The sequence below is a fragment of the Lutjanus erythropterus genome, chromosome 3, assembly GCF_056507025.1.
Source record: "Lutjanus erythropterus isolate fLutEry1 chromosome 3, fLutEry1.hap2, whole genome shotgun sequence".
NCBI classification, from domain to species: Eukaryota; Metazoa; Chordata; class Actinopteri; order Lutjaniformes; family Lutjanidae; genus Lutjanus; species Lutjanus erythropterus.
In genome coordinates this window covers 29,217,630-29,236,188 of record NC_139319.1, presented here as the reverse complement: position 1 = coordinate 29,236,188, position 18,559 = coordinate 29,217,630, and the positions used below count along the sequence as shown (strand labels likewise).

Here is an 18,559-nt window from a genome sequence, read left to right as displayed (position 1 = left end):
TCCAGCACCAAACAGCAGATTAGCGACTAGATAGTGAACACAGTGGAGCATTTATCAGCTAAAGAGACAGATATTCCCCTCAAGAGTTGGTGGAGACCAAAGTAGAGTGAGTAGTGGAGTTGGTTTCATCAGATGGCCAGAGACATGACTACATATGCATGCAAATGTTGCTCTGTGTCTACTAAATAGGCAACTGGTAACACATTCCTTTTATTGCCCAAGCAGTCAGTCAAGAGTAAGAAAAGCATGGGTCAAAGCCACAGAGCGCCGGAGTAAATCAATACAGTTAGAAGCTCAGGTTTTTGCCACATTGATCCTATATGTTTCTATGGAGTGCTCAGGTTGGCCTCTTCAAGTGTGTGGAGAAGAGGGGTGGTGCTGTTCCTCTCTGTGCTTGTGTTCTGTTCTTTGTGTCGAGGTGGAGAGGCCCTCCAAATGACTGGCAGCCTTTGCATGTAAGGGCATGAAGGCAGAGGATGGGAGTTCACGATGAAGTGTCTGTCAGTTATGTTCTATTTTCATCATCGTCTTTTTTTTTGTTGCCTCCCAAAAGGTCATGGCACGTTAAAAATCTATTTTTTACTGTATAGCTTTGTTTGTCAATGCATCTGTATCCCTTTCCTATTGCATCCGTCATCCATCTGTCTCCTCTTCTTCTGACTTTTGATGGTGGTGATTGCTATATTTGATTACATAAACTATATTTAACAGATGAAATATAGGAATACGTATAGGCTGTTCCCCATTTGCTTCCTCTGTTAACACTGCTTATCTAGAGACGTATGTGGCAGCTGACAGACTTCCGCTCTTGCTCTCTATCCATCTCTGTCTTGTTTTCCTTCCCTCTCTTCTCTGTGCTCGGCTGGCCAGCCTTCATGTTTCTGTTCAGCTCAAGGTCTCCTCCACCAGAGTGGGATGGTGAGGAGAGTCGATGAAAACTTCTGAGCACTTTGTGCTCTGAGACATCTTTGACAGCTCTGCCTCACACTGAGCCTTGAACAGAGAGGCAGCTCAAAGTTTTTTTCTTTTTCATTACATTTCAAGCCAAGCCTCCGCTGCTGTAGTTCACCATTTGATAAATCGCTCAGTATTTATTTTACACTCCTGCTGTGTATCTTGTTCAGAGAGGGTGTGTTTTTTTTGTATGCCTGGTTATTGTTTAGTGCAGAGCAGCTTGCACTGTCAAATGATTGAAGGACAGATGGTATCAGGGACACATGATAAAGAGGAATCTGAAATTACAGTATGAAGCGAATTCATTCAGTTATTTGTTATCCTCAGATGTGCAGGAACAGGTCAAGGAAAAGGAGGAATACTTCATATGAAGTTATGCATTTTTGTCTGTCTTGTATAGCAGAACTTTGTGAATGTAGAAAATGAAATATTGACATTTGTAGATGAAATCAATTCCTGCTTGCTAGTTGAATCAACCATAATAGCGTGTTCATGTCAGGACGTGTAGTTTTTATACACGCTCAAACATCAGTGCGTCCTTGTCTTATATAATCACTTTTTAAACTCACTGTGTGTAGTTTTGAAAATTTCTGCACAAAATGTGGAAAGCATGTTTCAGATGCTGTTAAACTTTGTTTAAAGAATAATGAGACTTTAAAGGTGCTCTGTGCAGTTTTCTTGAAAGTTATAAAATGTCAAGAAAGGAAATATTCTTACACCTATTTTCAATATTATAAATATGCACACATATGCTCTGAATCCAAGTTTCTCTCTTTTATGAAACTTAGATGAGTTTATTTTCCTTAACTCATCAGAACACTTCATTCAAACTCAAATGACAGAAAAATAAATGAATTCATGAAACTCACTGAAATCAGTCTTTCCACTTTTTTCCAACAATCACCAACTCTGGTTTGGTCAAAATAAATCCTTAATTCACCACATTTGATTTGAAAATATTCTGCTGCTACAAGCTGTTTTTCAACCGCTTGTAATTCCACTTAGAGGGTATGTACTGTGTACTGTACCTACAGCCCGGCCATAAAAACATACAGGTTCGGGGGGCTTGGATAGCTCAGTTAGTAGAGTGTGCGCCCCATGTACAGAGGCTGTGAGTCCTCTGCAGTGGCCATGGGTTCGACTCCTACCCATGGCCCCTTGCTGCGTGTCATTCTCCCACTCTCTCTCCCCATTTCCTGTCACGTCTTCAGCTGCCCTGTCATTAAAGGCAGCAAATGCCCCCCCCAAAAAAATCTTAAAAACAAAACCACACGGGTCCGTAGTGCTAGTACCCACACAAGATTGACGTGAGAAACAAATAGGCTGCACAATTTGTCACTAGGATCATCTTATTCTCGTACAAACAAAAAATGTATTGATAAAGATGCTGAATCACAAAAACATATAGCAGCTTTGAACTTTTAGAAGGCCAAAAACATTTTTTTTCATTGGAAATACAATAACTGTCAATGATTTATATTAGGTGCTGCTTTTTTGCCCTTTTCTGACCACTTGATAGCTACAATGTGGTGCTTGTGCACAGTAAATGTCCAAAAGGCAATAACCAGGCAAAACCCAGGTATCTTTTCTAGTAAATCCAGCATACTTCCTTATGTTCATTAGCTTATGTGACACTATCTGTGTTCTCCTGATGCCCCAAACACCACCCATCTGGCAAACACGTCAAAACAAACATCCCTCCAGGTTTATTGCTGATAGTGCAGAATTCATAGATTGCCTCTGCTTATCGCTCATTAGTATCAGTGGCAGTATCGGTGGCAATGACCGGTTCCAGACCAGCCAATACTCTGCCTCGCCTCTCTGTCTGTGGGTTAATGAACAGTGATCAGGTAAACAGCAGGCTGGACAGGATATGTGGGACATTGGCCTGGTTGAAAAACACACAGAGACAGACAAAGATAAGTGATGAGAATTCCCACTAGAATTCAAAGTGAAACTCAGGTGTCTATCTGTTCTCGTTCTGTTGTCCCCATCAGTCTTCTCCCTGTTTGTCTTTGCCTCCCTCGACATGCCTGACTCGGCACGTCTTCTCCACCGCCTCACATGCTTTTTCACATTCATATCTCATTCCTACAATTTCTCACCCTATCTCTCTCCCCCCGCCGCCTGCATATCTCTCGCCTCTCGTCCATCTGTCTCTGTCTCTCCTCAGAAACCCTTCCCCGTCTCCCACCAACAGCCCCTCTGGTTTCTTCTGAGCTAGTTTTTCCGCGGCTAATCTGCCACGACCTGCACATTCCCAGGGTCAAGTGCATTAGCTTATAGAGCTACAGGCTACAGAGGTTTCTGTTATGGATTTTTTTTATGTTTGACTGTTTGGCATGCATGTATTTTGTTTGTCAGTGTGTGCATGTGTGTGTGTGTGTGGATGTATGTGTGATGCATTACTGATGTTCCTCCTAATTATCCAGCCAGTCTTTCTAGTACATACTGATCCAATTTTCCCCCACTGGGACTTCTCCATCTCAGCCGGATTACATTTTATACTATAGTAACAGAGGGAGCTTTAGAGGAAATAAACCTTCAAATTAAAACTTTCAGCAGACCACAGTACCATTTACAGTTAGAAAGTTTGCCTCTAGAGGGTGAGTCCTGTCTAATTAATTTTGTCCAAGTACAGAAATGCAAAAAGTGTGTAGCTAGGCGACCTGGAAGCTCACCTGGTGGAGTGTACAGCCCGTGTACCGAGGCAGAGTCCTTCCTGTTGTGGCCAGAGTTCAGTTCTTGCCTGTGGCCCTTTGCTCCCACCTTTCCTTTCTGTCGTTGCATGTCTTACCAAATAAAGGCAAAACGTCAAAAATGATCTTAAAGAAACAAACAAAAACAACCCCACAAAACAAAATATGTGGTAAGAGCAATCCAAGCCTATTATCACAAATAATTATGTTTCGACTAATGTGTGTGTGCACATGTAAGTGAGGGAGAGCAAGCAGCAGACTGAGAGTGACGGTGACAGTGTTGTTACTTCATAAACGCTGCAGCTCCTCAAGACCAAGAAAAGTCTTTTATTTCCCAGCTGCTGGAAAAGTGAAGGATGTTAGCGTTGAAGTCAGCTGAGCAGCAAAGACTAATGTTATGCTAGTGCTAATGCTAGCATTGCAGTTGGCAGCGCAGATCCATAGATGAATGAAAAGATCCATGTGCTGATCTCAACATGAGATTGACCCAGTGATGCAGTGATGATGGTAATGAGCTCATGACCGTGACATTACGGTAACAGTTATTGTCACACTCCAAGAATTTAGCATTTATTGAGCAAATTTTCTAGTAGTGGTAAAGGTAGTGCATTTCAGCTCTGCTATGGATCATGTGACCTGTTTGTCATAAGTTCCTTTCATGCACTGCCATCCTGAACTTATCTAGACATTACCAGGAGGAGTTGTATGTGTCCAAATCAGTTGGACCGGACATTAAATGGTTTTTGGCCTGTCAGCTTCCTAGTACAAAGTCTATGTGATGTCTGATTGTGGCCATGTGTGAATACAGCAGGTCACTGGAGAATTCATAGTAAATGAGTGGGACAGTTGATGATTGATGAATGTTGATGACGTTATATGAAGTGAAGCTGTTTCATTCGAAGGTCTGTAACCAGGCAATTGTTTTCATATTGTATGTTAACAGTGTTTTTAAAGATAGCCAAGTCAAAGTGGAGGTATCGATCTATCCAATCTTCCAAATTGCAAAACAACAATCAATGATAGCTAACTGCAGAGATTTTTTTTAAATCCATAAAACACTCTTACAACCTTGCTTTAGCTTTCTTATCATTTAATAACTTGATGACAAGAAAAAGCAGCTCCTTTGATTTTACATTTTTCCTCTCTCTGATTTGTCTTGTTTTGTCTCCCGTGTTTTTTTGTCTCTCTCTTTCATGCTTTCTTTACTTCTCTCAGCCCACTCATGGTTATATATTCCAAACCTCACTTCTCATTTCCCTTCCACGCCCTTATAAGTGTGGGCTGTGGAGTGCACTGAGTACCAACTCAAACACACACACACAAACACACACATGCACAGGGAGGGCATTGCCATCCGATTCACCCCGTCTGGGAGAGACTGTGGTTTGGCCACACTGCCCAAGATTTGTCCTGGCTGTCAGCATGGAAACTCCTGAGACCGTCAGCATGGCTAAATTAGGTCCTATGCTACTCAGTTAGCGCTGAACCCTGGCACAGGTGAGAGCCCTTCCTCTCTGCCTCGACTGTAGTGAACTGTAAGTTGGCTGGCCTACTTACTTAACCCAAACTAAAGCAGTCCGTGTGTAAGCCGACACTGCTCTTTTCTTCAGATTGAGGTTGCGGCTGCTCTGGAAAGTGAAGCTGTTGTACGGTTTCTCGGGCAGAACTCAGCCAAGCATCGGAGGTGGTAAATGGCCTGAAAATGCCACTGGAACATTTAGCTAGAGCTCCTATTAAATATGAATGGGGGTTAAAAAGTTCATAGGATAAAATGATTTGGTTCGTCTTTGTTTAAATGTAATCGTGGCTGGCCTTGTTCTTCTTTTTCATCCTTTCACAACTGCAATTTATTATAAACTAAATATAAATATCCGTGGACCTATTCTTTCTTCAAGGTTTTCTCACAGCTTATGCTGTTTTTCTCTTTGATTTATGTATTTTTAATGACTGTGTGTCTGATTAAAGCATCCAGTTGTCTGAACTGCAACACCACTACCTCCTCTGTATGGAGAGAGAGAGATGTATGGATTGTTGCAGTGATTTCTGTTCTAAACTCTGCATTTCCCTGCCAAGGCTCTCCTCCAGCAGGTGATCTTTTGCTCCGGCACACTGTTAACACAACTGACACAACTGGCAAATGGGCTCACGAGTCTTTAATTTGTATCACTGTCAGTGCTTGGATGAACTTAAATTATACAGGTTCACTGAAATAATTTATCAGCACCTTCCACTGCTATTTATTGTTTGGAACTTGTGGTTAGAAGTACAATACAAAATTGGTAATCACAAATAGTTTTAGTGTAAAGGATTAGTTAATCAATGAATTAATCTATCAACAGGAAAATAAATTTACAATATTGACAATAGATTTACCATATTAATCATTTATCAAATATTAAATGCTTTCAACTTCTCAAATGTGGGAATTGAGTTTGAGTTTAACCCTGGCCTGATGGCCCCTGGCCACAAAAGTTACTCTGTGACCAAGTTTCTATGTCCATATTCCCAACATAATGTTGTGTTAAAGTTCCACAACATCCCACTTCCTCTGTGACTTTTAGTAGTAGGTAGCTAGGGCTGAGTATTGTTAAAAAAAAATTTGAAAGCTTGATTACAATTCAGGTTTCAGAGAACAATATTTTGTCCTATCAATTTTATAAAATCCATTTTAACAAATTAAATTACATTGTACATTACAGTACAAATCTTTAGTGTAATTTTTCAGCTCCTTTTACATATATGCAATTTCATAATGTAAAAATATAAAAATATTTACTACGATGATTCAAATGATTCAACTCCTATGTTTACGCACATTGGCATTTTTCCACTCAAAGCAGTTTTACAACATAAAAAATGAGCCACAACTTGCAGATTTACTCATAAGGTATCTAAATGTGGTAGGCATTGTTCGATGCTTGATGGTTTGAAGCAATTTGGTCGGTACCTCAAAAGACTCAAACTTCGGCACCCAGCTGTATGATTAACTAGATATGTTGGTGCTACTGAGTTGTGAGTTTTACTAAGCCTGCGAAGACAATCCTTAAAGTACCAGAAACAAAAAAGGACTATGGAATAAAGAAACGGCAACAAAAATTTCAGAGTGAATAGAAGCAGGAGTTTTAAATGGATAGTCTGAAACATCTAAGGACGTAATGTACTGTGGTGTGTGCCGCCAGTTTCCTCAACTAGCCGAAAACTCTTTTTCATCAAACAATGCCTTCAGGAAACAACACATCACCACTGGGGAGGAAAGTGGACAACAAGTTGTGTCACAGTTAAGGAGGGCTGCGTTAATTTGCATGAAATTGCTCTTTCCGTATTGTTTTTGCATAAGTTTACATCTGGGCCACCAAACATTACTTTGGCCACCAAATTTATGGGCTTGATGCTTTGAAATATTGGCATCTATCTCAAACTGTTTGACAAAACAAGCAATTTAAGGACATTACCTGGAGTTGTCTAATATATATATATAGCTAATATATTATAGAAATATTCAAACAATCCCGTCCTCCATCAAACCATCTGATTCATATCACTCATATGGTGACAGTTGCCACGTGGTTTTTAAGATAAGCTGGGATTCCAGTTCAGCCCCATGAGAGAAAATGGGATCTTGTTTCATTCAGGGTGTTTCCCAGTCAAAGCCCATCCCTGCAGCCTTGTTCCAAAGGCCACAGCAGGCTCTGCAGCCAAAGACTGGGCACTGACAAATGAACGACTTGTGGACAGACAGTTACCACATCCCTGCACCTGTTGTCTTATCGAAACAAGGGGAGCTTGAATCCCCGCATGGGACATAACACCCTGTGGTGTTGACATCTTCAGGAGCAAAAATTTTTAGACAAATCCACCCCCCATGCCACTCCCACACACACATTTACGGCGCAGAATCATGCAGAATACCAGGATAATATCATGTTCTGTCCAAATATAATGTGTCAAGTGTGTAGATCTGGTGCCAGCGTGCCAGCTTATATTTAGAGGCACAACTGTGAGTGATTGTGGCTGGAAGGGAACGCCTCCCCCCCTCGAGTCCATCTCAGACATCTGTCTCTCTGAAACTGAATACTGCAGGGCACTAATGCATGTTGAGGCTTGTGCTCCATTAGTTTCCATCCTTCTGTCTGTAGGATTTAAGCTGTCCTAAGAAAGACAAAGAAAATAAAAGTTAGTTTCAAGAAACATTCCTCACTTGTCAAAGACTTGTGTTGAATTTTCCTTCCCAAGCTCAAGAAGAAAAATGGGTCACAGAGAGAAGGGGGATTTTTGATGGATCCCAAGAGTAAAAGCGAGAGGAAGCAACATGTTTACATCATGGATATGTGTTGGCTTTATTATTAACTGTATGCTTGCTTGTAGATACAAGCGGAGCAGCAGGAGCAATGACCTTATCATGTCATACCTTGACTCGAGTAACAACAAGCATGCTGAGTCTGTGGCCTTGCTCACTGTTCACCACGTTGCCATGGAAATAGTGTCAAGATCACATGGCTGCCTCGCCGTGCCGGTCATGAGTTGTTCCAGAGCTTGAATGCTTGTGTTTATATTTCTGTTCCACTATTACCGCGTCCGGGGTAAACCCTCACAGTCACATGACCCCCAACAGGAAGTGAGGCATCAATCCACTGCACAATAACGGCATGGCATCCCCCAAGTTTATGCCAACTGACCCTTGCAGTTCCTTATATGGAGACTCTATTCTTAGCACATGTGCATAATATGAAGACGGAGCTGCTGTTCGTCTCATTCTGAGCACAGTCCAACCCAGTCTTTCCTCTGTCTCCACATGTTTCAAGTTTCTATAATTGAAACTGAAATAAAAGGATCACTATGGATTATACTGTATACTGCTGTTTGAAGACAGTATTGTTCTTGAAGTGGGTGTTGTCTTATTTAGCTGAGAAGCCGTCTTATAAAAAGTTTCTATTTCAGACTGTCTTAGTGGCTCGGTCTTGGGAGGAAATGGTTCAAACTTGATCCAGACTTAGTCCTGAAAAGTTCACTGTGTAATCAGTTATAAAGTCAGTCAGTCGTCAGTCATTTGGTGCCGGCTTCTCAAATATGATATTTTGCTACTTCTCTGTGTTTTATGTGAATGCAAGTTGAATACCCTTGGTTTTGGGCTATTTTGTTGGGCAAAGCAAGCAATTTAAAATGTCTCCTTGGTGGGGTTGGGTACCAAAATCTGGTGACATCACACAACCAATACCTGAGCTGTCAATTGAAATACCTGACCTCTGGTGTGGACGTTACATCCCATCACCAAATGTGTCAAGTCACCATTATTGCAGCTCTCACTCTACATGGCTTTGGCAGCAGGTAGCCTTCCACTAGATAGAAGCCACGCCACAGACGGTTAAAATGCCAAGCTAAATGGTCACTGGTTGGGGTGTCCAACAAATGTTTAAAAAGCCAGTGATGGGGAGCATGGATATTAATCAGTATGAGACGTGTATTAATAACTTGCCATTTATATCTGTGATAGGGAGACCATTGATGATGAGGACAGCAGCCTTTTCTCGTGTTAGAAAATGTTCTTCAAAAGAGTTGCTAAAGTTTGAAGCTGGAATTTTTATTTATTTTCCTGTTGTTAGTATTGCAGCTCTTAGTGTTGATTTATTGTAGCTGGGTTAGATTTTATTTATGATGTCAATTTGCTGTGTAAATCTGATTTGTATTTAGTTTGTAGTATACTTTAACAGCACTCAACATTCAACATTCAGATATACCTCAGAAATGTAAAATGCTGTTCTTTCATGTTATTGACTGTCATTTTATGCTTCCTTTTTAAAAAAGTTCTGGTTGATTTTAAAGGTATCATTTTAGCACTGGTATCAGATAAAACCCAAGTGATACCCAACCCTACTCCTTGGGCTGTGGGAAATTGTAATGGGCATGTTTCACTGTTTCCTTATTTTTTTAAAATTTACTCAACAGTAAGGTTATTATTGAAAGTAATTACTTATTTGATGCAGCCCTGTGCAAGACTAGAAGTCTTTATGCATCCAATATTAAAACTCCAAGGTACTCTCTTTGAAAACAATTAAAATGCCTTTGATGTCATGGCATGGTCATGTTAGACCTTAAAGCAAACTCCGATGCTGAAACGCAACAGGGAGTCACTCCCTGAGAAAGGCTTGATGATGAAATGCATCGGTTTGTTTTAAGGTCTAACATCATTGTGCCAAGACAATAAAGGCCTTTTAATTGTTTTAAAAGAGAGTGCTTCAGAGTTTTTAGGCACACGTGTCCTTATTAAAGCACACCTCCTGCAAAGGTTGGAATTCTTTGTCATAGTATAAAGAGCACATTATTATATGCAGAAAGTCCACGTTCAAAATAGACAGTTTTCCTTAAAGCTGGATTGAAAAATAGCAATGTATCACCTTGCTTACAGTATCACAGTATATTGGAATATATTTGATCCTAACCCCTGCACCGTGATACATATGGTTTCACCAGATTCTTGCCAATACACAACCCTAATTTTTAACAGCTGCTATGATTGTTGTATGGCTTGGTTCAGGTTAAAGAAAACAGGCTTATGTAATGCTGCTGGGAAATAGCAGGGTCCCATTCTGGGGCTAATAAATGATGTGATATTGGGTCGGTGCATGGGCTCACGTTCTTGCGATACCTGATCCAGCATTTTAGGCTGTATTGGAAGCATTTTTTGTTGGAGGCTTTATTGACATGACTGCGTAAAAACTACTGTTGCATAAGCGTATTAATAGAAACTTTCACATTGTAAGAAACAAAATAAACAACATAGAGTAGTAGCACAGTCTCTTTTTAAAAAAAAGATATGCATGCCAGGTTTGTGTTGGTTTAGGTCCAAAATTTCTGAAGTGAAAGTGGGACCAGATTAATGAATACTAGACTTCCAGATAGTTTTACAACCAACCAAACATTAACTGATAAGATCTTAGACATGATCACCCCGTCATGTTTTGGTATCAGCTATACCTACAGAGTGATAAAAGAGTGATTTGTCTTCTTTTTAGTCCAGCATTGGAATCAGCTTGAATTAGATACAAAAAACAACAATAAAATCCTGCTGTCCCTGAAGGTGTGATGTGTAAGAAAAGCTAAACTATAAATTGAACATTACGTCATAGTTATCTGTACTCACTCTGACAAGAGGTAAAAGAACCTCATCCTCGTGCCTTTTTTTTTACCTGACTCCCAACATTTACACCAGTGGTCCAGAGCTGTGCAGCATCATCCAATCACATCCCTTCACAACTCTTCTTCACACTCTCTCTGTGCTGGTTACCAAGGAGACAGTGAAGTGAAGTCTGGGAAGTGGAGCAATGGTTTGGCATGAGTGTTTTTTTTTAATTTATTATTTATTTTATTTATTTTCTTTCTCTTTCTACATCCTGAGAGATAATATGACCACCTGGACTAATGATTTTGTGTCTGCACAAACAATTTAAGGAAGCAAGACACAAGAGCTGAGCATTTCCTATACAGTGTTCATGCATATAAAAGTGCAGTCGTGTCACAGGCTCAGTCACCTGATCCCCACCGTCCCACCTGTTCTCACCATTTTCTCCCTCTGTGATCCCACAATTCCTGGCAGCATTCAAGCACGCTCCCTCTTGCCAGGAATCTGTCAGCAGCGACCAGAAAGTGTGTATTTTAAGGCGAGCTCGAACCAACCGGAGACCGTTTTGAATAATGAGCTGACCTTGATCCAAGTGGGCCAGTTTGGGCCGGATTGGTAGTCTCAGAAGGAGAACTGGGTGGATTGTGTTCACTTAGTGTGTTGGGAAAAAGAAATCTGATGAAAAAGTCAGCTGATTGAAGATGAGCTGAGAGTTGGCATGTCGAGCCTTAGAGGTGCTTCTGTCCTTTACAGTTCTTGCACCTGCACATGAAAAAAAACACACACGCTTACACAACCACATAGTCTTTGGCTTTGACTTTTTCCCACCACACACTCCACCTCCTCATTCATTTTTTGTTAATAAAGCAGAAAAAAGGGGTGCAGTCACATTTCAAATCTGCTTCTCTGCTAAATGTTTGCTTGTTGGTCCATCATCCGTTTGTCCCTGTGCGTCTCTCAGACTTGGTTGTAAATTCAGCAGGAATTTTTTCCGGTCCCAAACAGCGTGTGTGGGGGGTCCAAACAGCTGGGCCTGCTGCAAGTTTCATGCTGTCACAGCAGCAGAAGTTAAGGTATGAATGCAGAAACAAGGCGGCTAAAGAAAAATCTTCCTAGGAGGACTAGGAGTTGGCGGGGGGCGGGGGGGGGGGTTGGGTGGGTTTGGGCTTGGAGACAGACAGGATCATGAATCTGTGTGGCACTGACTCTTTCTCTCCCGGTGTCCTCTGACTCTCCAGCAAAGTGGAACCAGGTAAAAAAGAAGACAAGAGTAGGACTGGATACTGAACTTCCCCTTGTCTGTCTGTACCAAATTTTGGTACCTAAGGATTAAATCTCATCAGTGTCAGTTATGTTTACATTTCTGGATGTGCGTGATTAGTCGACTGTACGATTAAACGGTCCCACCCTTGCTAGTCAGCACCAGAAACACTAGTGGTTTAAACTGTTTATCAGTATTTCATTCATGCATAATGCAAGTTAACTGTTGCCTCTAAAATGTTATGCAGCTGCCTGCCACTAGTCAGGGTTACGGCCCCATCAGACGGCAGCGCCTCTTGACGTACGCCCTAAGTGCATATGGCCTGATGGCCCAGGATGTTTATATGAACAAAGACATGGACATTAACCTGCAAACAAAGCAGCCGCTGCTGCTAGCACTGTTAATGTTAGCCACACTGTGTGCCAGGCTGGCAGCTAACATCAGCTCTGGGTTGTTTACCTGCCGACACTGTAATCCTCTTCGGTCTGAAAGGTTGAATCATTTAGTGATTTTTGTTGTCATGTTTTGTTTGTTGATGTATAAGGTTTGTATTGCACAGCGCAAAGTAGCATACATTTCAGCGGCATTTAAAGTACGATTTGGCGATTGTAGACTGTGATGAACGGCTTCAAATGGCTCTTAATACACATATTTTTTGGGACAGTGTTTAACATTATAAATTAATCATTTCTGCTCAGTTTTTACTGCTTTTTGGGTGTTTTCTGATTCCCCAAAATTCGGGTTTCTAAGAGAAAAGGTCTATCTTCCTTTGGCTGGTTCTGTTTGCTATTGCCATCTTTCTGCTGATCCTGGAAACTTATTCGTAACACGTCACTCATCCCCATGTGGGACAGACATGCACAGAAAGAAAACAGAGAGAAACGATGGGATTAAGCATTTGCGTGGTTGTTATTTTACTGTTGAACGGATTATCAAAAGATTACACCACCCCTCTCAACCAGATTGAAAATGATCTCTGATATGGCTGGATCAGATCAGTCTCTTCCAACTGAGGAGTTTACATGAGACACTTTTATTCCGATTGGGCTATTATCCTGATTATTTGTGAAAAATTAGGGTCTGTGTAAATGCAGCTACTGATCCATTAAGCACTCAGCAGGCTTGAACCAATAGTGATGATGATTGGCTTACTAACATGACCTATTGTAGAGGCAAGCTGGAAGAACGGGGATCATCATTGCTACTTGTCTGCACCAATGATCTGTACAGTGAACTTTGTGCTAATTGTTAGCTAACCAGCGCAAATAACTTGTTAGCTACTCACTGAGCCTGTTTTCACCACATCTAAGTCGGAGAGCATTTCTGATGGCTAACGTGGTGTTTTTTACAGACTGGCAGGTAAAAGTAGAGAAATGCACTAGTTGAAATGGTGGGTGTTGTGCTCCCCATGTACAGAGTCCTCTGCAGCGTATCTTCACCATTTCCTGTCTATCTAGAGCTGTCATATCCAATAAAGGCCTAAAAAGACCAAAAAATAATCGACTTTTACAAAACTGACATCAAAATAGGATTATTCAGGGACTGATACTGGTACCGCTAATCTTTAAATGATATTATGCCCTAGACAGGAGTCCAATAGAGAGGTGGATGCAGATGGACAGATTGACAAAGTGAACTGGATCTGATGTGTCAGGAAGGGGCAGTGGGGATTTGTGAGTGTGTCTGTGTGTGTGTGTGCATGTGTGTGTGTGTAGATATCTCCATACTAGATATGTTGAAGCCCCACCAGGCTGTTTGCTCACTTAGCTCCCCGCGGTCTTTTACATCCCTCGTCCATCAGATACACACACTACTGATGTCTCTTCTCTTCTCTTTCCTTTAATTATATTCCTTTCTGGACTTCCGCCCCCCTACACACATACAAACACACACACACACACACACACACATTTTTCTTCACCTCCCCTCCATCTCTGATTACTGTAGCAAACAGTTTGCTGCAGTGCTGTACTGTATGTCTGCTAGCTCTCTGCATCGCTCCTCTGCTTTGCTTTTACTTTCTCTCTAATCCCTCTCCTGAATGATTTATTTGAAGGGTGAAACTGGGTAAACACAATAGGGCTGACACACTCCTCTACACCCCCGTGACCTCTGCTTCATCTCCCCCTTCTCTCTCTGCCTTTCTCTTTTCCTGCTTTGTCTCTATCTTCTCCCTCTTTCTCTCCATCCTCCCCCATTCTCTTCCATTCTTTCTCTCTTTCTTTCTTTCTTTCTGCACCTTCAGCTCCGGTGTCAGCACTTCTCTTCTCACCATGCTTGTGTCCCCGTGCTTTATGAATAAATCGGAGCTCGTTTGACTCCTGTGAACCCTGCAGCTCACCGTGCCGCTGCTTCACGCCCTCGGGACCAAAGAAGTGTTGCCAGGCTTTGATTTTTAAACATGTGTGACACACTCATGTGGATTTGGGATTAACTGCATATGAAGGTTGTCACCCCAAAAATGCTGCACATCCATAGTGAAGGAAAAAGATCTAACTTGATGTTTCCTAGTTGGACTGAAAAGAGAACAATTTCTTATTTGTCCATGGGTGCCTTTAATTTAACTGAAATAAGGTATACATCCAGTGAAGCCTGCTGCTTTATTTCTGAGAGTGAAATAAAAAAAAAATTGAGTAAATTTCAATCACTTTCATGTCTATGCGGTTCATCCCAAAGATGGTTCACCTCAAAATTCATATTTTTCTTCTGGCGTGTGGTGCTTTTCATCCATCTAGATTGTTTTGGTGTTAGGTACTGAGTTGTGGAGATATCAGACAAAAATTAAATATATTTGAACTAGATAGCACTCAGCTTGTGGCACCAAAACACCAAAAAAATAGTTGAAAAACTCAACAGCACTCAAGATAATCCTCAGATGTTATTGTGAGCATTTTCTTTCTACTGCACAACACCCGCCAGCCATTTCGCTGCACTAGTTAGCTTAGTGCTGCTAATGTTATAGGCCAGCCAAGGAGAACGCCGTTAATGTTCCATCCTGTGCTGTCATCAGCACGAGCCTCTGTGAGTGGATGGTCACCTTCTTCTGCACAGTGATACGGTTTGAGGTGTAGTTCAGTGGAAAGAAATTGCAGTTGAGTTTTGTAGTTTTGTATTTTTTGGCTGTTTGAGCACCACAAGCCAAGACACATCTGCTTCCATTACATTTGAAACCTGCTTTCTTGAATCCTTCGTGAATCAGCAGAGTGGTTTGCATTACCACGTATCTGTTTTGACAGGTAGAGGCAGGTTTGAATTTTGAAAGGGTTTCCTTGCTATATATGCTTTCAAAACAATGCACAATTCAAAACAACACTCATATCACTGGAACACAATTCATATACATTAATGTACATCCACACAATGTTTTCTGGCTCCAGTGATTAGCCTTTTATTTATGCTGCTGCGTAGTGGGGTTTATTATTCTTAATGAAGATGATCATTTAGATTAAATGTTTCAAGACTGAAAAGGTGTATAAGGTGAACGTGTTTTACGAATCACATATTGATCACGTTGATCTGCTCAAATCTCTGCATTTCGCCAATAGAGGTCACTGGTTCTCAGCAAAGCTTCAAGCTACGATACATTTGGCTGAAGTGGTTCAAAGCCTCACAAAAGCTTCATTTGTCCATCACTAATTGATACCACTTTCATGTTTTACTTCAAGTATGAAGCTTGAGCCAAAAGGTGGTTAAATTAGCCTGGCATTAAAACTGGATATATGCCTGGTTCTGTTCAGAGTTCGATAATACACCTACCAACATCTCTGAAGCTCATGTATTAACACACTGTATCTTGTTTGTTTAACAGTTTCACAAACTGAAATGTAAGTTGTGTTTTTAGGGTGCGCTGCTTCTGCTTATTAGAATGACCCTTACAGGAATTAAAACAGATGGGATTGTGTGTTGTTGAACAAATGCTTTTTTTTTTATAATATCATAAAATTTTATGTCCTGAGAGACATGAAACTTGATATAAACTTGATTTTTTTTTAAATAGCACTAATATAGCAGAATTCAAGACTGTAGGTAAGCAGCTGTACATGGGATGATAACTGTCAGTTTTCATACTGCAGTATAGAGCTGCAACTTCACTCTCCATTGGTTGCCTGGCATGTAGCAACGCCTGCGAGCTAGTTCAGGCAGTCATCTCGAGCTGCACTGCCAGTCACATGTGACTTGCCTCGCTCTCCGTGGTACATACCAAATGCACCCTTCCAATCTGGCGGCCAATTTAAACAGCTAAAACCTCCCATCTCTTCCTCCGCCTGTCGGTGTTGGTGCCTGTTCATTTAGCCCCACCACCACCCCAGCGTCCACCTGCAGGCTCCAACCGGGGGTTCAAGATACTTGCTCATCACTCCTCTGTGTCTCTATGTAAAGATAATTTGTGGGGAGTGATGAGGTCAAAGCCTAGGCGCCAATCTCTAACTGTGTTCTGCTGCTGAAATAAACATGAGTTGTCCGACTGAAATCTCTTCTGTTACGCCAAGACCCAGAGAGGTCACTGCATTTCTTGTGTATAGATTAAACAAAGGAGATGATTGGTGCTGATTGGTGGAATGAACTTTGGAAAGAGGCAGGCTAGCTGTGGCTATGCTATGCTAAGCTAAGCAAAGCTAACAGCCTCCTGACTTGATATTGATCTCCTAGTTTCACTCTGAGAAAGGAAGCAAATTAGTGCATTTCTCTAAATGTTGAACTGTAAAAAAAAACATAAAGCTAAAACTATTCTTTCCTCTTCTTCCTTCCTTAGATGCAGATACTTGACAAGTTCCCAATTGAGGGAGGGCAGAAAGACCCAAAGAAGAGGATCATCCCATTTCTCCCAGGTAATAGCCTGCGCCAGAGCTCCAGTTATCTGAACAGCCTCCCATATTAATAATGTATGGCTGGCACTAGCGCAGCATCAATATGAGCTGGTTACTGATGCCTGCCTGTGCTGCATGTGTGTGTCTGTGTGTGAATGCATGTATAGATGTGTGTGTGTGTGTGCGTGTTACCGTGTTACTGCTGACAAGGCATTATCTGTGACTTTCAAATCTCGGCTGTGTTTGCATGCCTGTGTGTCTGTGTGAGTTTTTGTGTTTTGGACATTTTTGGATCAGTTTGAGTTTTGTGTGTTTCTAACTGAGGGTGTGATTATGCATGCATTTAATCATTTGATTACATGGATACACAGTGTGTGTGTGTGTGTGTGTCCCAGTATTGATTGGAGTCATGCCACACACACTCATCTGTCTTGCTGTAAGTCGTCGCCTGACATTCAGGTTCATGGCGACCTACAGTACAGCATGGCAGTGATCGATTGCGGTGTTTGTGACAGTTTAGTGTCCGGGGCAGAGGGGCTGACAGTGATTCTGCTAATCACACTGCTGTCTTATGTGTGTCTGTGTACACCTATATGTTTGTCATGCAGATTTCTGTAGATTAATTTGCGCTCGGGGAGGAAAATGCTCCTGTCTATTTATGCAGTTTATTTTATTAAATGCGCTGTTTAAGCCCTGTGGCAAACACATGGTCCCAGCATCCACTCTACTGTTAATGCTCTTTATCTCCCCTCAAGCCCTCCTCCCCCTCCTTTGAGTATTCTCTCTCTTGCTGACAAACAAAACCAATTTGAAAAATTAACGGAACATCCACCTACCTCTTATCTATGAAACCAGTGGCGCCAGATACAAATATAATTGACTGCATTAGTTTGAGGACGTTTGTTTCAGGATAAACTTCTCTGCCCTTGGTGTGTGACACTTATGGCACTTCATAAACTGCAGGACAAGGTGGACTATTAGCAAAACTTTTGCCTTACGTACATAATTTTGCATGTTTAGAGTAGGGCTGGGTATCGAACCTCACTACTTTTTTTTTTGGCACCAATGACCACAGAGTGAAGAGTCAAGTACCAAAGGCTGGCTGCCAATACCTGTTCAGATTCTTCTTTGATCAGATGGGTCTTGACTGAAAAGAAAATCTTTTAGATTATACTTGCTTAGGGCTTCGACTAATGATTATTTTCATTATTATTTAATTTGCTGATTATTTTCCCAAGTAAGCAATTAATCATTTGTCTATCAAATGGAAAAAAAAAGAAAAAAAAGAGTGAGTCTACAAATTTCTTTTGTCCAACCAACGGTTCAAAACCCAACAATTCTTCATTTACTATCATAAATGACAAAGAAAAGCATCAAACACTTACATTTAATAATCTGGAACCAGCAAATGTTTGACATTTTTGCTTGAAAAATGACTGAAATGAATAAATTAATATCAAAATAGTTGGCAACCAGTTTTCTTTTGATCGACTAAATGGTTAATTGTCCAGTGACTGCAGCTGTAGCCAAAAGCTTTTGTAGAGTTTCTGGTTTTAAATTAAATTAAAAAAAGGTTTTCTCAAATGAAGCGTTATTTTGGCATCTGTAACAAAATGCAGGTAGCAAAACTCAAGCAATACTATTGAAAGTTTTAAATACAGTTGAAATAACAAAAAATATTTGATCATCTTATTTTGAGCAAAATATTGAAAGAAAAATT

General features: G+C 41.0%; 1 protein-coding gene across 4 annotated transcripts in view; it reads left to right on the top strand.

The window, feature by feature from the left end:
- The window catches only part of sh3pxd2aa (SH3 and PX domains 2Aa), a 134,535-nt gene that overhangs the window by 26,758 nt on the left and 89,218 nt on the right, over positions 1-18,559 (top strand). For all 4 annotated transcript variants that reach the window (XM_084715693.1, XM_084715695.1, XM_084715694.1 and 1 more), the window contains one exon: positions 16,785-16,860. In XM_084715693.1, coding sequence (XP_084571819.1) covers positions 16,785-16,860 — 76 coding nt within the window. The remainder of the gene's footprint in view (positions 1-16,784; positions 16,861-18,559) is intronic.